At 44.9% G+C, this 16185-nt stretch overlaps 3 protein-coding genes across 6 annotated transcripts; 2 read left to right on the top strand and 1 right to left on the bottom strand.

Moving 5' to 3' along the window:
- LOC108622584 (uncharacterized) lies at positions 1-2288 on the top strand. Its single transcript, XM_018020540.2, has 2 exons — positions 1-679; positions 868-2288. The coding sequence occupies exons 1-2, from the start codon at positions 569-571 to the stop codon at positions 1420-1422; spliced, it is 666 nt and encodes a 221-aa protein (XP_017876029.1). The 5' UTR covers positions 1-568; the 3' UTR covers positions 1423-2288.
- Positions 2289-3384: 1096 nt separating this feature from the next.
- Mi-2 (chromodomain-helicase-DNA-binding protein Mi-2 homolog) lies at positions 3385-14961 on the top strand. 4 transcript variants are annotated; one of them, XM_018020523.2, is made up of 18 exons: positions 3385-3905; positions 6107-6198; positions 6268-6390; positions 6468-6764; positions 6844-7392; positions 7497-7650; positions 7769-7954; positions 8080-8652; positions 8731-8900; positions 8967-10737; positions 10842-11110; positions 11185-11276; positions 11334-11538; positions 11612-11875; positions 11990-12265; positions 12346-12879; positions 12962-13271; positions 13354-14961. In XM_018020523.2, the coding sequence occupies exons 1-18, from the start codon at positions 3869-3871 to the stop codon at positions 13356-13358; spliced, it is 5907 nt and encodes a 1968-aa protein (XP_017876012.1). In that variant the 5' UTR covers positions 3385-3868; the 3' UTR covers positions 13359-14961. The 4 variants fall into 4 exon arrangements, with proteins under 4 accessions (XP_017876012.1, XP_017876015.1, XP_026667383.1 ...); XM_018020526.2 differs by having other exon boundaries at positions 3386-3905; positions 8080-8643; positions 11352-11538; XM_026811582.1 differs by having other exon boundaries at positions 3386-3905; positions 8080-8643.
- A 220-nt stretch (positions 14962-15181) lies between these two features.
- Pfdn1 (prefoldin subunit 1) lies at positions 15182-16102 on the bottom strand. Its single transcript, XM_018020532.2, has 2 exons — positions 15916-16102; positions 15182-15743 (listed from the first exon to the last, which is right to left on the bottom strand). Exon 2 carries the CDS (start codon positions 15737-15739, stop codon positions 15359-15361), a length of 381 nt encoding a protein of 126 aa, XP_017876021.1. The 5' UTR covers positions 15740-15743; positions 15916-16102; the 3' UTR covers positions 15182-15358.
- Positions 16103-16185: the final 83 nt, after the last annotated feature.

Here is a 16185-nt window from a genome sequence, read left to right as displayed (position 1 = left end):
ATATGGTTTCCATTCAGTTAGAATGTCGTGTCGCAGAGACGGTCGTCCGCGTTATCGTGATTTCCAATTCGAATCAGTGAGGTACATGTGAGATTTGTACTCGGCTTTGTTCGCCGAGGTTTCAGAAAATCTCGTGCGCGGGTGTTTGAATGGAAAGCGAAATTTCCGATTCGTATCGTTCACACCCCGGATACGGATTCCAATGGTAACGTAGCCATTTTGAAGCTGTCAAAACGATTCTCTGTGTTTGATCGTGGTCCGCGGTGCAGTGGCCGTTTCCTCGAGCCCGTCGCTTTGCTCGCGATAATCGTCAAGCATTTTTGTATGTCGCGTGCGACCCGCGCCCCGAGAAGTGCACACGCTCGTGGAGATGATTTAATACGGATCGAATGCGCGCGACGGTGATTTATCACCCTGTCGTGAGGAAGATGTCAAAGAAGGCTGCTGCGGATCTTCCCAACGTCCTACCGAGTGTTTAGTAGCAGCGTCGTCGACGAAGACGTTCGATCTTCACCGAGATATTGCTTGAACGGGGAACAGAATACGAGTTCAGTGGAAAATAGAGAAAATGGCGACCGACATTGAGGAATCTGACACCGACGATCACGAAAGGCCCGCTCCTCCTAAACGGCAATGTACGCGACTCCTTAACAAGACCAACGAGACCATTTGGGATACGGTAATTACTTATCACTGTTCTTTGGAATAAATTAACGGACCGAGGGTCATCGCTAGTTGATCAATACGCGTATTTTTTACGAATGATTCTCAGCCTAAGATGTACCGATCGCGTGTTGCGTTCTCCCATAGAAAACTGTTGTTCTAATCCCTCGAAATGTATTCTCTATTCGGGTGTTCAATTCACAGGAAAAGAGTCTGAACAAGCAGGAAGAGAAGACGGAAGAAACGGAGGACGTCGAATACGATGATGCTGAGAAACAGGCGAGGGAGAAGTTGAAGAGATGGCAAGCTTGCCAGGTGGCCAAAGGATACGTGGACAACACCATCAATATAGTACTGGAGAATTACATGTATTCTCTCGAGGAATCCAGATTCCAGTTGTTCGGAGGGAATGACATGGAGGACACCGCAGTGATGATGGCGATTCTTAATCACGGCTTGTCTGCAGGGATCGTCTCTCAGTCCACTGCTTGTTACAGCGCTCCAGGATACGGGACCAACAAAAACGTTCGCTGCTCCTGTCCCTCCAACAGCGTCCAAGGAAGTTTTGAGAACGTAGCCACCACGTCCAGTGGTTCCTTGAGACTGAACGACTCGAAAACCACGGAGGAACGAACCAGACTTGACTGGGATTTGGACAAGATTGATGAAAATGATCAGCAGGAGAATATTTTGGAGAGGGCCGTGGCGGAAGCTATCAAGAAGAAGGGTCTCAGTGCTCTGAGCGTCGATTACGGTTGAACAAGCTGATCCTTACGTCTTAAATCTATACAATAGCATCGGATATCATTTTTTATGTACAGTGCAAATCTGTCTCGATTTGTACACGAACGATCGCTTGTGATTCCGATCGATCGGAAGAATTTTGCGAACAACGTATACTCTGTCTAAGCAACACGTTCTGACGATCAAGCATTTCTTCATCCACCGTGGATAAATATACATAATGTCTAGTTACGCAGAGATGTACAGTACGTATATGCTAGTTTGAAACATTTTCGGTGAGATAGATCTCATTAATACGTAGAGTTGGAAACGGGATGTAGTACAAAGTTTCGTTCGCGTAAAATCAAAAGTTCCATCGTTCTACTAAAAAGAAAATTGCAATACGCTTTAAGTATATATATAAATATATTATACAATGACTCGGTGACATCGATGGATCGTTATTCGTTCTTCAAATTGACGAGGGTCCTAATCCATTCCATACAGTATTGCTTCAATTCATTCCTGAGCAGACGAATCTTTATCTTTTTGTAAATTGTAATTAACAAGTAAGTGATATACATAAATCGTGTTTGTCTTCTAAATCTAGTATTTACAGGTTTTAAGGATGTTTTAACGAGGAGGGTTGAATCTATTGTACGTAAGAGTATTAACGAGAAATGCTTTTCTTTCCAAGACTTTTCCTTTTTGTATACAAAGGCCTTTACACAGAGACATACATATACAGGTACACACACGCACGATATTATATATTTCAATCGCCTGTAAATAGATTGTTACGTGAATCAAATTTTCATTAACGTTTCAAGCGTGCCGTGTAACGGAGCGTAACAAAATTCGTATTTCTAGCAATTATGAAATAAAGAAGATATAAACGATCACAGCATCGGTGTCATAGAATCCCTTTTACGTTCCCGGTGGCTAGCTAAGAAGCTGCACGTTACAAAGAAATTTGTACAGCAGATTAAGAAAGGGAGTTATACCTGAGACTAAGTCTGTCGACCTGCGAGAGAATGATTTACGGTTCCCGGTGCTTTCTACTACCTAGCATACGGCATCTTGCGAAATTCGAATTTCCGCGTCGCAAGGAAATCTCATTTTTGTATATCGCGATAAAGAAATGAGATAAAGAATCGCGCTGGGTCACACGGACGAACAGGGACAAGCTATTTACTTCTGAATATGTGTGAGCGTGTGTATGACGATGGTAAGCGATAATAACCAATTTCCTAATTAGGATTTTGTCGCGGTGGGCCGTCGGGTCTCGTCCCGTCGTTCCATCGGGTGAAATCGATAATCTACGATAACGAATTAGAAATAATTGTCTGGAGAGGCAAAAAGAAAAAAGAAAAATTATACTAATTGACGTTATCTCGTCTCTATCGAAAAGGTCGATACACGAACGCATATACGTGCACGCGGGTTGCACGTGTATTCGTGGCTGTCCATTAATCATACATCGCGAATCCGTACGCGCATACCACGTTACGTGTCGCGATGCAACTCTGACAATTTCCATCGAAACTAAAATGGTGGATTAATCAACCAGAAATCTTTATCGCATCGTTATCGTCATTATCATCATTTTTTAAATCAGAGTATGCGTATGCAGTTCTTTCAGAGAATATCGTTACAGGGGATACAGTCCTGAATCGATCGGATACGTAAAAACATAATAAAAAGTCGCGTGTAACGAATGGGAGAAAAAAGGAAAGCTAGGATAGAAACAGAAGCGCAGGCTGCAGGATATTGGAAAGGGGAAAACGGAGTTACAAAAGCGTTTCAGGTGGCGGCCGGTGAATCGGTTCATCGCGCCGATGGATGGGAAGCTGGAAGAAATGAAAAGGGGATCCTTTTCCAAAAATGAAAGACCATTTTCCGGGCAAGGTACCGCGAGAGGAGTAGGGGAGGAAGCGGCGAAACAAAGGGGAGCGAGGGGCGAGAAGGGGACCGCGGGGGGGTGAAGAAAAAGAAATAAATGCAACACGGTAGACTCCGGGCAGAGCATTCATTCGGTACTTATACATTCGACTGTACGGCACGCTGCTGTGTAACGGCGCGGCGCGACGAATACATTTGGTGGGGCGACGAAAAGAGGGGAAGAAGCGGACCGTCGAGCAGAAGAAGGAGAAGAAGAAGAAGAGGGGAAACGTCGGCCGGGTCTGGTGGGGAAGAACGAGAAGAACCGACGAATCGCGTGAGAGAAGAAGCGTAGTAGAGCAGTTAGGTGCACATCGGTGCACGTACGGGGAACGAAAGTGACGGCACGCCGTGTATAACCGAAACGCGGAACAGGCGAGCGTCGCGAGCAAAGCGCACGGACACGAGAACGTTTGATGTCGCATATATCCGTGCCGTATCTTCACGGCTAACGCTTGGCGATTAGAACTATCCGGGTGCCGCGTGTGTATATATTTTTTTTCCACCGAGCTTCTTCGGCTTACCGCCGCGATACCAGAGGATGGCGTCCGACGAGGAGGTGGACGAGAGCTACGCGGGTAAGTGCTTCGGGGACGAGGGACGTAGCGGGTACTCGGTCACGGATACCACCGGACAGTTGTAGGTATCCTCGAGATACACGCAGGACGCGCGCTTTTCGTACGATGGCTGCCATGTCGAGCGGACCTTTACGCGTAGTTTTCCACGCGATCCTCTCGGATTCACCCGCTACGATCCAACGTTTCGAACGTTTTCGCATCGGACTCGATGAATCGCCACCGCGGAAAGTTATCTCAGTCCCGATACACTGGATCCGGTCGGGGCTCGCTTTTCCCTCGGTGACGCGGACTAACCTTCGAATTGTCAAACCATTCCGCGAGTATTCGAAGGATACATACCCACGTTCGCGACGGGTTAACGTACCGTCGTCTTCGCGCATTTCTCGCGTGAACCTAGCAAAATAGTTAGTCTATTGTAGGTTATTGTTTACATTCGCTACCTGGCTGGAAAACACATGGTCCTCCGAGCTTTCCTATCTCTCTGGCGTTCTTGCAGTTGCAAGACTACCGAAACCTCGAATTTCGTTATTACATTCGGTTACTGTTACGATCGATCACTTCTGGAGTTGATCGAGCATCGAACGTTTCCAGTTCTCGACCTATTCCTTACATAATTACCGTGGAGCGCCCATAATTGTTGCATTTCGAGACGAACCCTGCTCTATCTATCAAACCCATCGTGTATCACTTTCGACGTCGAAAGGTACGCACTGTTTTTCTGCTTTAAGTAGGTTCTAGTTCAATCCTAATCTACTTGAACCACATAGTAAAATAGTTTCATTCATGTATGTACGCCTGTCCTATAAATCGTTTACGTCCGACCTTTCTATCTCAGGGAAAAGAATAATAGAAACATCGAAAGACGCTTGATGAAATTTACGTCGGAACCTCTGAGCGAATTTCGCAACGCTCGGTTTTCCGACCATCTGCTACGTTTGTGTGCGTGTATACTACGCGCACACCATTAATTCCGGATATAATGCATGCTACTGGTGCGAGGAGATCGCGTTCCGGGATTTATCAAGGATTTACCGGCGATCTTGTTCACGGTTGTTTCTCTCTACCGAACACGGTCAAGGAACCGGGAGCCCGGAAACCGCGGCAATGTTACGAATATGAAATATAGATGTTCAATGCGGTTGAGCCCTTTCGAAGAAAATGGCGGACGCATACCCTCGCACAAAGCATTCGCCGAACGCGGATTAGTCTGAAATAATTTAATGTCATTCCGAGCATCCGATCCGTTCGCCTGCTTTTCCCAACCGACGCCTGTGCATGCGCGCGTATACGTACTCGTTTACACGGTTATCCCTGCGTTCGTTTCGCAGTTTCTCGTATCGCGGCAATCGTGCCGGAGAAACAAGAAAAATGCAGAAAGGATTGTTATAAAACGTTACTATCGATTTGGCAATTATCGGTCCGCCGCCGTTTTGCGAATCGAACGTGTCCTGTCCAATAACATACGTCGCGTTCACGCCGCTCCCTCCCTTCTCCCTAACTGTTTTGCGTTAAAACTTTGAGTAGCTTTTTCATAAAATTGCATACATATTAGATTCTTTTTCATTGTCGCCGTTTCGCCAACCAAACGCGTCCTGTCCAATAACATTCGTTCATACCGCTCCCTCCGTTTTCGCTCACATTTCCGCATTAAAACTTTAATACTTTTTTAAAATTGCATGTTTATTAGAATTGTTTTTATAAAATATAATCGAGACCGAACGCTAGCTTCGATTAAAATTGCCGAATTCTCTGGAAAATTCAGCGGCGAAAGTATCGTCAGTACCGTGCATGGCGTATCGAGGATGATTTAAATAAATTCTTTCCTCTGCATGCAAAATATTTACGCGTACTCGTTTAACAAATCGAACGGGCCTACGCGAAATTGTTTTTTAACACTCGGTAGGAAAATTGACGCTCCCGACGGACCGGGGAATATTGATTTACATGAAATATTAATTTCGCCAGAAATATATACATTGACTATTCCTGAACCCATATTGTAATGAATGCAGATATTGATTTTGTGTAAGTTGGAGCCGGCCAGTGAAGCAGCTTAATACATATCAGTTATATGTATATGAAATCGTAGCGTGGGCGACGGTATATCAGAAATATTTTATAACAAATATTCCTCTGCTCGTCATTACTCGTAATTCTCTTCTTATTTCACTGTGGAATTATTTTTTTAAATCGATTTTTAGGAGAGGATGATTTAGACGAAACCAGTGGTCAGGTTTCGAATGTGAACCAGCAAGTAGATGGTTCGTCCGACGCGGAAGAATCTCAAAGACTAGTCAGTATCTTGTATATCAGATCAACTTGAACAAGTTACGATTTTTTAAATAAAAATTATTTAATATAGGAAGAAGATGACGATTACGAGCCGGAGGAGAGGAAAAAGAAAAAGGGTAAGAAGCGAAAAGCACGTAGCGAAGACAAGAAGGGAAAGAAAAAGAAGAAAAAGAAAAAATCTGACTCCGGAGATGTAATTATTTACCGTTTCGTTTATTATAATACAAACTGCGTAGTTTATAATGTATGATATAAATGATTATTGTATAGGAGAGCGACTTTGGAGGAGGCGGCGATGCCGGTGACGTGGCAGGGGACGATAGCGATTATGCAGCTAATAGGAAAAGTAGGAAATCTTCCTCCAGGAAGTCGTCGAGTCACAGCGCCGCGGCGGCTCCTCCCAGCCAGGAACCGACCACCGGCATGCCCACGATCGAGGAAGTCTGCAACACCTTCGGTCTGACCGACGTACAAATCGAATACACCGACGCGGACTTCCAGAACCTGACCACTTATAAATTATTCCAACAACACGTCAGACCACTTTTGGCAAAGGAGAATCCAAAAGTAAATTGCGACTACGAGTTATTTGCGACGAGAAACTTTTAAGACAATTGAAATATATATTTTTGGATCGACTTGCTAGGTTCCAATGTCAAAGCTCATGATGTTGGTTGCGGCTAAGTGGCGCGATTTCTCCGAACTGAACCCTCACACACAGCCAGACGCAGACGTGTCCTCTGCGAATGTTGACGAGGACGGCAGGAACGCGAGGGCAAATCGCGGTGCTGCGGTTCAAGAAGGCGAGGACGAAGAGGACGATGACGAGGACAGCGACAGAAAGCGGAAGTCGAGGGGATCCAGAGCGAAAAAGGGTAAGAAAGCGTCGAAGGTACCGACGTTGAAGATCAAGCTCGGTAAACGCAAACGTGGAAGCTCGGACGAGGAAGCGGAAGGCAGCGGCGCTGGCACTGACAGGGACTCGGACATGGAATTCGAGCAGATGTTGGCTGACGCGGAGGAGCCTTCCGGCACGGAGGGGACCAGCAAAGGGAACGCGGAAGAGAGCGGAGTCGAGCCACCGGCGGAACCACCTGTTCGCAGGAAGGCGAAAACCAAAATCGGAAACAAGACTAAGAAGAAGAAAAAGACGAAAACCACGTCCAAGTTTCCGGACGGAGAGGAGGGTCTTCAGGTACGTTCACACTTTGAAATGTATGCTTCTATCGTAGATAGATCTACGACTTTTATGTAAAATAAAATATGGTATCGATTAAATAACGCGATTTACGTCTGCAGACCGATCACCAGGATTATTGCGAGGTGTGCCAACAAGGCGGAGAAATCATTCTTTGCGACACGTGTCCCAGAGCTTATCACTTGGTATGCCTGGACCCTGAACTGGAGGAAACACCCGAAGGGAAATGGAGTTGTCCTCATTGCGAGGGAGAAGGTATTGCAGGTACCTTACCTGTACTCCCGATCCTCTCATCCTTCCCATGACTCTAATCCCAATCAGATTCTAATTAAAATACTCCGTGGTTTCATTGAATTCTTGATTTTATTCTAAGGTGCAGCTGAGGACGATGACGAGCATATGGAGTTCTGTAGAATATGTAAAGACGGCGGTGAACTGTTATGCTGCGACAGCTGTACCAGCGCGTATCACACGCACTGCTTGAATCCACCGCTCTCAGAAATCCCAGATGGTGACTGGAAGTGTCCTCGATGTTCTTGTCCACCTATACGAGGGAAAGGTACTGTACTAGTTACTCAATTATATGAACTACTCCTTCTAATTTTATAAAAGATTCGATTTTACGTTCTGTAAATTTTGCTCTTCTCTGTAGCTTGTAATTAATCATTTATTTTTGTGCAACAGTCGCAAAGATCTTAACGTGGAGGTGGAAAGAGTGTCCTGAAACTCCTTCGGAGGAACCGTCGACGAGCAAAGCCGCTCCGAAACAACGTAGGATCCGCGAATTCTTTGTCAAATGGGCAGATATGTCTTACTGGCATTGCGACTGGATCACAGAACTTCAATTAGACGTATTCCATCCCCTGATGTTCAGAAACTATTCACGAAAGTATGACATGGACGACCCGCCAAAGTTGGAGGAGCCGCTGGACGAGAGCGATACCCGTGTGAAGCGGCTGAAAGAGCAGGACATCGTTCTCAACAGGGACGAGTACAACTTGGAAGAGAGATTCTATCGTTACGGCGTTCGACCGGATTGGCTCATAGTGCATCGCGTTATCAATCACAGACTGTCGAGAGACGGCAGAGCGACGTACCTCGTCAAGTGGAGAGAGCTGGGGTACGATCAGGCCACGTGGGAGGACGAGCACGAGGACATCCCCGGTTTGAAACAGGCTATCGAGTACTATTTGGATCTCAGAGCTGCTAATTGCTGCGATGTTAATACCTCGCGCAAGGGCAAGAAGGGTGAGAAGAGTCGGTTACTTTGTTCCTTTCCCTTTTCCAATCATAAATGAGTTCATCAGAGTCACTGACTAGATTCGTTTCGTTCAGGTAAGGGCAAGAAATCAAAGACCCGGGAACTCATTGACGACGAAGAGAGAACTCCGAAGAGGTACACTCCGCCGCCGGACAAACCCACGACGGATCTCAAGAAGAAGTACGAGCGACAGCCGGAGTATTTGGATCAGACTGGAATGCAGTTGCATCCTTATCAATTGGAAGTACGTATCTGGGTTGAAGCAAGATTACTTTACAAAGTTTTATTCTAACTTTGTTCGACTATGTAGGGTTTGAATTGGTTGAGATACTCCTGGGGCCAAGGCATAGACACCATTCTAGCCGACGAGATGGGTCTGGGAAAAACTATCCAGACCATCACCTTCCTCTACTCGTTGTACAAGGAGGGCCACTGCAAGGGACCCTTCCTCGTCTCCGTCCCTTTATCGACCATCATCAATTGGGAGCGTGAATTCGAAACCTGGGCGCCTGACTTTTACTGCGTTACCTACGTTGGTGATAAGGACAGTCGTATCGTGATCCGCGAGAACGAATTGTCGTTCGAGGAGGGCGCCGTTCGCGGAGGACGAGCGTCGAAGATCCGATCAAATCAAATCAAGTTCAACGTGTTGTTAACAAGTTACGAGTTGATTTCAATCGACTCCGCGTGCCTGGGCTCGATAGACTGGGCCGTGCTGGTAGTAGACGAAGCGCACAGACTGAAATCGAATCAGTCCAAGTTCTTCAGGCTATTAGCGTCCTACAATATCGCTTACAAGCTGTTACTGACTGGCACACCGCTGCAGAACAACTTGGAAGAGTTGTTCCATCTGTTGAACTTCCTGTGCCGCGACAAGTTCAACGATCTGGCTGCGTTCCAAAATGAGTTCGCCGATATTTCAAAGGAGGAACAGGTGAAGAAGTTACACGAACTGCTCGGACCTCACATGCTCAGGAGACTGAAGGCCGACGTGTTGAAGAACATGCCGAGCAAGTCGGAGTTCATCGTCCGCGTTGAATTGTCACCGATGCAGAAGAAGTATTACAAATACATCTTGACGAGGAATTTCGAAGCTTTGAATCCAAAGGGCGGCGGCCAACAAGTGTCTTTGTTGAACATCATGATGGACTTGAAGAAATGCTGCAATCATCCTTACTTGTTCCCAGCTGCTTCCCAAGAAGCGCCCACTGCGCCGAACGGCAGTTACGAGACATCCGCGTTGATCAAAGCAGCCGGCAAGCTCGTGTTGTTAAGCAAGATGTTAAAGAAATTGAGAGACGATGGACACAGAGTATTGATCTTCTCGCAGATGACAAAAATGTTGGACATCCTAGAAGATTATTTGGAAGGAGAGGGTTACAAATATGAGAGAATAGACGGGAACATCACCGGCGCGCAGAGGCAGGAGGCCATCGACAGATTCAACGCGCCCGGGGCACAACAATTCGTATTCCTACTCTCGACTCGTGCCGGCGGTCTAGGTATCAATTTGGCCACCGCTGACACGGTAATCATCTATGACTCGGATTGGAATCCGCATAACGACATCCAAGCGTTCAGCAGAGCACACAGGATTGGTCAAGCTAACAAAGTGATGATCTATCGATTCGTCACGCGTAACTCTGTCGAGGAACGTGTCACGCAAGTGGCTAAACGTAAAATGATGCTGACGCATTTGGTTGTGAGACCTGGTATGGGTGGTAAGGGCGCTAACTTCAGCAAACAGGAACTTGACGATATTTTACGGTTCGGTACCGAGGAATTATTTAAAGAGGAGGAAGGTAAAGAAGACGAGGCGATTCATTATGATGATAAGGCCGTAGCTGAATTGCTGGACAGAAGCAAGGAGGGTATCGAACAGAAAGAGAATTGGGCCAATGAATATTTGAGTTCTTTCAAAGTCGCGTCGTATGTCACCAAGGAAGGTGAAACCGAGGAGGAAGCAGACACGGAAATCATCAAACAGGAAGCTGAGAATACGGATCCGGCTTACTGGATTAAGTTACTGAGGCATCATTACGAACAGCAACAAGAAGATATTGCCAGAACCCTTGGAAAAGGTAATTTATTTGTAATAATTTAACGTCGCATGCAATTTTTATTTCTCCTGCAGAAACAATTTTTTGTGATAACAGTATTTCTTAAAAACTGATGATTGTTTCAGGTAAACGAATACGTAAGCAGGTGAATTATAATGATGGAATAGCAACCGGAGACCAGAGCACGAGAGACGATCAGCCTTGGCAGGAGAACCTCTCCGATTACAACAGCGATTTCAGTGCTCCCAGCGATGACGACAAAGAAGATGACGACTTCGATGAGAAAGGCGACGGAGACTTATTATCTCGTAGAAGCAGGCGAAGATTGGAGAGGAGGGACGAGAAAGATAGACCTCTTCCTCCGTTACTCGCAAGAGTTAATGGAAACATCGAAGTACGTTTCATACAAATTTCATTTATAGTCAAAACATTAGGAACGAGTACTGTATCGTCAATTTTCTTATTTAGGTCTTGGGTTTCAATGCTCGGCAGAGGAAGGCGTTCCTGAACGCGATCATGCGCTACGGTATGCCGCCGCAGGACGCGTTCAACTCTCAGTGGTTAGTTACTCGCTCGAGATGCATCTGTCGATCTGTAAATTTAAAATACTGTTAAAGTATATTGTCGCATTTCAGGCTGGTGCGCGATCTGAGGGGCAAGTCGGAGAAGAATTTCAAGGCGTACGTTTCCCTGTTCATGCGACACCTCTGCGAACCCGGTGCGGACAACGCTGAAACGTTCGCTGACGGCGTTCCAAGGGAAGGTCTCAGCAGGCAGCACGTGTTAACGAGAATCGGCGTGATGTCTTTGATAAGGAAAAAAGTAAAACCATTTATGACCAAGAAATAATGTATTCTGTTGCAGTTTCTTGTTATTAATGGATCGTTATATTTAGGTACAAGAATTTGAACACATAAACGGGTACTATTCAATGCCTGAGATGATTCGTAAACCTGTGGAACCGGTGAAGGTGGAGAGCGGTGGCGATGGAGCGACTGGGACCAGCAGCACCAGTGCCACGCCGGCTACTTCGAACGCGCCGAGCCCGAGTCCTGCCGCCACTCCAACTCCGACCACCGTTTCGGCGGCCTCAGAATCGAACAAGGGTAATTCGGAGTCCGATACGAAAGACATCAAGGAAGAACAAAAAGACAAAGAGGTCAGTGTCCTCAACAGTACATAGACTTTCATTCATAGAAAATGTAAAACAGGCATGTATATGCAAATTCTGTAGTCTAAGAATTACAGGAATACGAATAATATTGTCTTACAGAGTACCGATAAAGATTTGAAGGAAGAACCAAAAGACTCCAAGGACGAAGAGGAGAGTAACGCGGACAAGGATAAGGAAAAGGAGGACGTGAAGAAGGAGGAGAAAGATTCGGAGGAAGGTACGGATAAGGAGAAGGAGAAAGCAGAGGGCAAAGATGAAAAGTCGGCAACGAAACACGACGAAAAAGCAGAGAGTAGTGATAATAAACCGAAACAGGAAGCCGAGGAGGACGTAGTTATCGTTAAGGACGACGAAGAGGAAACTGAAAAACGAGAGGTAGGCCAGTTCCGTGATTACACTGCAGATTTTTATACATTGAAGGTGATCCTTTATCGAGTTAATCATCCTTATTATAGGAGAAGGATAGTAAAGATAAGGATGTAAAGGACTGTGATTCCGAAGTAGTAAAGCCCAAACGGAAGTTCATGTTCAACATCGCCGACGGTGGTTTTACCGAACTCCACACGTTATGGCTGAACGAGGAGAAAGCGGCGGTGCCTGGTCGCGAGTACGAGATCTGGCATCGGAGACACGACTACTGGCTGCTGGCCGGTATAGTCACGCACGGCTATGGCCGTTGGCAAGACATTCAAAACGACATCAGGTTCGCGATCATAAACGAACCTTTCAAGATGGACGTCGGCAAGGGGAACTTCTTGGAGATAAAGAACAAGTTCCTCGCTCGACGGTTCAAGCTGTTGGAACAGGCGTTAGTGATAGAGGAACAGTTGAGACGAGCAGCGTACCTGAACCTGACGCAGGACCCTAACCACCCTGCGATGAGCTTGAATGCAAGATTTGCCGAAGTCGAGTGCCTTGCGGAATCGCATCAACACCTTAGCAAAGAGAGTCTCGCCGGCAACAAACCGGCGAACGCTGTCTTGCACAAAGTACGTGGAGCAATCAGATCATTCATTCTTGATCATCTCAACGTCTGATTTATTTTCACACCTTTTGTCTTTAATTTATCAGGTGCTGAATCAACTGGAAGAACTGTTGTCCGATATGAAATCAGACGTGAGCCGTTTACCAGCGACTCTAGCTCGCATTCCACCTGTTGCTCAGAGACTTCAGATGTCAGAGAGGTCGATACTGAGCCGACTGGCAGCCACTGCGCCAGGTGGAAGCAGTTCCCAGTCCGGTCAAGCTGCGTTGCTGGCACAACAATTCCCGGCTGGGTTCTCCGGTGGTCAGTTGCCTGCTACCTTCGCCGGCGCCGCCAATTTCGGAAATTTCAGACCACAATACTCAGTGCCGGGTCAACCACCGCAAGGATTCACGGGTGAGCGATCGCTTCGATGATCGCATCAAAATCCAAATGATGTTTCATATAATTTAATTGTAATTAAATTTCTGTTTACCAGCTTGAACGGCGAAGAGTTGACGTAGTGTGGCTCAAACAGGAATTCGTGACGGCGCAGGATAACAAGATTGTGTGCGCTGTATTTTATTTTTGGTAAATTACGATTGTTAGCTGAATTTCATTAAAAGAAGAGACGCTAAGGTTTTAACGAGGTAACGAGACAGGCAGACAGACACACACGCATATGCATAAACACGTAAAGGTATCTTACATCTGAATTACATTTACGACTCCCTGTATTTATTACATGTACATTCGGCGTTTAGCATCAAGGTTTTCATGTTTTTCTATTCGTGCATCTTACACGGTCCTTGTAGAAGATTCGCGTAAATTATTTTCTTAAGCTAATTAAGAGTATGATTTATAGAAAAGAATTTCTTCATCGACCGTGGTGTGTGTTATCGTATCGTATTAACGATAAGAAATGTTTTACTTAAAGGCAACGTAAATAAAGGAGCGTAGCTTATTTAAAGGGGGCGAGCATAGGATTTACGTGAAAATCGACGAAGTTTAAACGTGTAAGAATCCGCTCGACATAATTTATTCGCAAAGCCTCTCTGTTCGTGACAATAGTTTCCCGATCGAAAGACTTAATTAGTCTAACGAAACACGTGTCCCCTCGGTACGATGGGTGTCAATTCGAATGCTGTATGGAACCAATGCTCGTCAAACGAAAGTTTCGACAAACAAGCCGTACCATCATTGCACGTAAACGCGATGAACAATGGCAATCATTTTAGTTAAGACTGACGTTCACCTACTCTATTCGGGAGAATTCATTTCCGTAAACGCTAACGTGGGTTTCCGATACATTTAAAAATGCATCGTCAAGGTCTCGGTTTTAAATTTCTTTTTTTAAGAGACGTATCGTGTAAGTACCGTGTCGGGGAGGGCAGAGGCACAAAATGAAGTCTGTTTGATACTTAAATATTATTAATGATATAAAGCACACGATAATACGTAACTCCGTGGGGGGAGGAGGACGATGGAGGTCGATTGTTTTATTTTAAAACAGAAGGAAAGGAATGAAGATGAGTCACGAACATTAGGACTTAGGTTCGAATTTGATAATACCGTGATCGTTCGATAATATACTTTGTATATACATACAATGCATACATACATGTCGAGTTACATTTTACCGCACCGTATGCCAGAGCACACCCACGCAACCATATTATATAGTACTCTCGTATAAGAAAACCTGGAAAGCACGTCACGCCCCATGCATTATATTAGGTTTTAAAGGAAAAATCAATCGACGATGGTACTGGATGTAATTAATTGACAACAGCTATTGAGTAAATGATAGTTCAATTTTTTGTACCCCAGGTTCGAGACACACTAGAACAGCATTTTTTGATTTCCGATCTGCCAAATGATTGCGTTGGCACATAAGTTTTTAAGGGTAATTTAGGATCGTAGTTAAGAAATTTTGAGAGTGAGAGAGAGTGAGTGACAGTGAGAATCAGTGTGTTTGTGCATTTTGTCGGGGATGAATAAAAGAAGAACGAGTGAATCTGTGAGTATAAAGAACTTGAGGAAGTAAGTCGAACCACGTTTGTTGTATGTATTAATTCTGCTGGAATAAATTAATAATTAGAAACTATTCAGTGTTCGATATTTTTCAGGGACTCAAGGATTTTCCGAACATATTAAACACCGGCTTCGCTGAACCAACTATGAACAACTTTTTTTTAAACCTCGTAGGTTCCACAATCTTTCTGATCCCGGCAACAAATATCGCTTTGAAATAGAAACAGGAATTAAATATTTCTCGGATCTTGTTGCCCCATGTTTCTCAACGTTGTTTCAGCAGATTTCAGACGTACTCGTAGCAAAAGATTTTATTGGTGAACACATAGATAATAAATAGAATATCGTAAATACAAATACAATTAGCTATGGTTAAATTAAAATAGCAATCATTTTATTCATGACATATAGAATTAAATGAGTGATGAGAAACTAAAGTATAAAATCGTTTCAAGCAATTTTAATAGAACCTATTTCTTCGCCTCTTTGTTCTGTTTCTGTTGGATCATTTCCCTGATATTGTTCTCGGACTCTTTCAAGTTCTGTTGCAAGTACGCTTTGTTGTTCTCCAAGGTCTTCACCTTCTCGTCAGCGGTCTTCATCCGCTTATCGAGATTCGCTTTGATGTTCTCCATACTATCCAAGAGGAACATCCTGCCGACGGATTCGTACGTCCTCGTGTTCTTCGGGTACGAGGTGACCTCCTTCATCGTTAATTCAGCGAACTGTTTCGATCGCTTCAATTTGTCGATCTGCAGATCCGCCAGCTTCAATTTCTGCTGAGTGTCGATCATTTTGTCGTGCAACTGCCAGAACGCTACCCGCAATTCCAAATCCGGTTTTCTTGCCATTTTTCTGTAATCATTTTAACGAGTACAGGTTAGACCGAAGCCTCAACCTCGAAACTTTCGCTGTTCGTTTTTCATCGAACGCGATGGCACAGAGTAAACTTTTAATACGATTAATTCATCGTTCCTTTGCATTATCGTTGTTCACATAATTTCACGTAATTTGATTCAGGAAATACCTTCTTTCGAGTGTCCGATGTTGTGTTGACAGACAAGGTTCAAAGGTCGACGTTAGATTCAGATCTGTGGCTATGTGTGGTTACATCTAATTCAAGATAAAGAAGGGGCAAGAATTTCGTGTTAAATTTAGGAAACGTTTATTAAGAGCATTGAACGTTTATTACGTGTACGATAATAATTGGAACGTAATTATTCGTGGTCCCTCTCTCTCTCTACGTACACCCCCACCCCTTTTTTACTGTAAAAAAAATCATAAACTGGAACTGGGT

This window comes from Ceratina calcarata, unplaced genomic scaffold (assembly GCF_001652005.2).
Source record: "Ceratina calcarata isolate Rehan_Ccalc_2016 unplaced genomic scaffold, ASM165200v1 scaffold229.2, whole genome shotgun sequence".
Classification (NCBI taxonomy): domain Eukaryota; kingdom Metazoa; phylum Arthropoda; class Insecta; order Hymenoptera; family Apidae; genus Ceratina; species Ceratina calcarata.
The sequence above is the reverse complement of the archived record's forward strand: the minus strand, read 5'-3'. Positions and strand labels throughout refer to the sequence as shown.